This window comes from Corvus brachyrhynchos, unplaced genomic scaffold, assembly GCF_000691975.1.
Source record: "Corvus brachyrhynchos isolate BGI_N302 unplaced genomic scaffold, ASM69197v1 scaffold236, whole genome shotgun sequence".
NCBI lineage: Eukaryota > Metazoa > Chordata > Aves > Passeriformes > Corvidae > Corvus > Corvus brachyrhynchos.
The window spans coordinates 633,440-636,791 of NW_008238660.1; the positions used below are offsets into that span (position 1 = coordinate 633,440).

The window sequence follows — 3,352 nt, forward strand, 5'->3', positions numbered from 1 at the left end:
GAGCGTTCTCTTGCTGCTGGCAGGTTGTGCTCAGGTCCCACAGGTGACTCTGTCACAGCCTGGAGCTGGAACACGCTGAACTAAATTGCTCCTCAGCGGAGTTCAGTTTGGTTCCTCCTATAGCTGGAGTTCCACAAAAACCTGCTTGGAAAGAGCTGCTGATCCTGCAGGCCCAGAAATGGCTGAGTGCCCCAGTTTGGAGGAGGCCTGAGGCTTGTTTGACAGCAGAGCTGAGCTGCTTGTCCCACTCTCTGCCATCCCTTGCTGCCAAGGAGGAGCAGGAGTCTTCTTGGGATTTCATCCCTGCTGCAGGTCGAGGTGTGGCTCAATCGCCTGCTGGGCACCATGAGGGCCACGGTGAGGGACGAGATGACCGCGGCTGTGGCGGCCTACGAGGACAAGCCGAGGGACCAGTGGCTCTTTGACCACTCTGCCCAGGTACTGTCCCTGCTCCTGGGGGCACCTGGGCTTTCCCTGCCGTCCTGCCCTTCCCTGCTTCCAGCGGGGTCTCTGCCTGTGGATGAGAATGTTTCTGCCTGTGCTGTCCAGGAGGGAGGAAGGGCGAGTTCTCCTCTCTCCTGGCCATCTCTTGATGGATTCCCAGGCTGAGCTCCCTGCTCTGACCGGAGCTCTGGGCAGGACGCAGCTCGGGGGCCTGGGCAGTGGCTGCTGCACCCCAGGGGTCACAGGAAGCCCCTGCCCCCAGAGAGGTGAGAGAACAAGTTGGTGAGGCCTGATGAGAGGAAAGAGCCCCTTGGATGCCCCTCTGGCAGCCTCGTGGTCTCCAGCTCGGCCTCCTGTGTGGTCAGACATGGGAAAGGGGCTCATTTACGGCTGAGCAGCTGCTGAACGTGTCTGGGGTGGGATTTCAATGGATGTAAAGTGGATCCTGCTCTCCTGCCTGCTGTGATACTGTATGACAAAATACTGCATTTCATGTCAGGGGTGCTTCATCCTTGATCTCCCCATGGATCAGACACTCAAAAGTCAGGCAGCCCTGGTGTTCCCCTGCTGTTGAGCCACTGTTTCCCCAGGTGGCTCTCTGCTGCACCCAGATCTGGTGGACAGCTGAGGTGGGCATGGCCTTCTCCAGGATGAAGGAAGGCTACGAGAAGGCCATGAGGGAGTACCACAAGAAGCAGGTGGCCCAGCTGAACACCCTGGTGACGATGCTGCTGGGGCAGCTCTCCAAGGGCGACAGGCAGAAGATCATGACCATCTGCACCATCGACGTGCACGCGCGGGACGTGGTGGCAAAGATGATAGCACAGAAGGTTGGTGTTCCCAGCCCAGCATGGGCCATGCTGGTGTTGAAGGGGAGATCACAGAGTGACAGAGCAGGGGCAGGCACCAGGATCATGCCTGGCTCAGCAGGGCACATGTGGCTGTGAGGAAAAGCATTTGGGCTTTCTTTTCTGTGGCTTTCTTGCTCTGGAGTGGGGCCACAGGGAATCCCTTGGGGTTTGTCTGCCAGTCCCACACCACTGCCCTGCCCTCATAGACTCCCAGGATGGTTTGGATTGGAAGGGGCCTTGTAGCTCATCTCATTCCAACGCCCTGCCATGGGCAGGGATGCTGCTCACTAAGACAGGTCCCTTTTAGATTCGATCTTAGTCTCTCTGACACACAGGGAAGTGACGGGGGCAGCTCTATCTGCTCTGGGCACCCTGTGCCAGGGCCTGCCCACCCTCAGAGCCAGGAATTCCTTCCCAATATCCCATCTATCCCTGCTCTCTGGCAGTGGGAAGCCATTCCCTCTTATCCTGGCACCCCATGCCCTTGTCCCCAGTCCCTCTCCAGCTCTCCTGGAGCCCCTTTAGGCCCTGCAAGGGGCTCTGAGCTCTCCCTGGAGCCTTCCCTTCTCCAGGTGAACACCCCCAGCTCTCCCAGCCTGGCTCCAGAGCAGAGGGGCTCCACCTCTCTAATCACTCTGTCCTTGACAGTCTCATATCCCACCCTGCACGCAGGTGGGAAGGTGCCCTGGATGTGCTGGGTTGTGGCTTTACCCTCACCTGTGTTTCTGGGGGGCAGCCAGGCCGAGCACAGATTTCTGGCTCATTTGGTTTCCCCCTCTGGGAGCTGGGGCAGCGCCACTCCTCAGCCCCTGCCCCTGCAGTGACCAGTCCACAGCCAGTGACAGCTCCCTCGCAGCGCCCTTGGGCCCCGAGCCGTGTGTGCCTGGCACTCCCTGCCCTGCTGTGACTGTGCTGGTGGCACGTTGCAGGTGGACAGTGCCCAGGCGTTCCTGTGGCTGTCGCAGCTGCGGCACCGCTGGTCGGACGAGGAGCGGCACTGCTTGGCCAACATCTGCGACGCCCAGTTCCTGTACTCCTACGAGTACCTGGGCAACACCCCTCGGCTCGTGATCACCCCCCTGACCGACAGGTGAGGCCCTGGGGAGCTCCCTCACGGCTGAGACAGAGCTGCCAGACAAAGAGGGGTTTGCTTGGGATGCCCACATCCCTCTTGTTTTCCCCCTGTGTCCCAGTGACCCCGTGGCAGAGCTGCAACTCCCACTTGGTTTGGGATTTTACAGTGAGGGAGCTGGGGGGACTTTCCTGGAGGAAAGGAGGCTTAGGGGGGACCTTCTCACTCTCTGCAACTCCCTGACAGGAGGGGGCAACCGGGGTGGGGTCAGGTCTGCTCCCAGGGAACAAGGGACAGGATGAGAGGAAACAGCATCAAGTTGCACCAGGGGAGGTTCAGGTTGGTTATTGGGAAAAATTTCTTCACTGGAAGTGTTGTCAAACCCTGGCACAGGCTGCCCAGGGCAGTGGTAGAATCACCATCAGCAAAGGTGTCCAAAAAACACGTGGATGTGGCACTAATGGACATGGTTTAGTGGTGAACAAGGGGCTGGTGCTGTCCTGATGATCGGATTTGATGATCTTAAAGGTCTTTTCCAACCTTTAAGATTCTGTGATGCACTGGAGAAGTCCCAGCAGGGCAGAGGTGGTTGATAATGCCCCAAAGGACTTTCAGCTTGGCCATGCTCGCACAGAGCTGTCCCAAAGGAGGGTGCAGGGCTCTGCAGAGTGCCCTGGAGTGACCTGTGGCACTCAGCTCACTCTCTTTCCCCTTTTCCCTCGTCTTGTGCAGGTGTTACATCACCCTGACCCAGTCTCTGCACCTGACCATGAGCGGGGCCCCTGCGGGCCCTGCTGGCACCGGCAAGACAGAGACCACCAAGGACTTGGGCCGTGCCCTGGGCATCATGGTGTACGTGTTCAACTGCTCCGAGCAGATGGACTACCAGGTACTGCTCCCCCAAACGGGGCTGCTCAGGGAGCCTGAGGGATGGGAGGGATCCAGCTGGGCTTGCTCCGATCCATCCGCTCTCCTCACACCCCTG

At 59.3% G+C, this 3,352-nt stretch overlaps 1 protein-coding gene across 1 annotated transcript in view; it reads left to right on the top strand.

The window, feature by feature from the left end:
• Positions 1-3,352, top strand: part of DNAH9 (dynein axonemal heavy chain 9) — a 135,002-nt gene that overhangs the window by 11,193 nt on the left and 120,457 nt on the right. The window contains exons 8-11 of the mRNA XM_017737716.1: positions 313-438; positions 1,035-1,274; positions 2,225-2,385; positions 3,100-3,256. Of these exons, the coding sequence (XP_017593205.1) occupies positions 313-438; positions 1,035-1,274; positions 2,225-2,385; positions 3,100-3,256 (684 nt within the window). The remainder of the gene's footprint in view (positions 1-312; positions 439-1,034; positions 1,275-2,224; positions 2,386-3,099; positions 3,257-3,352) is intronic.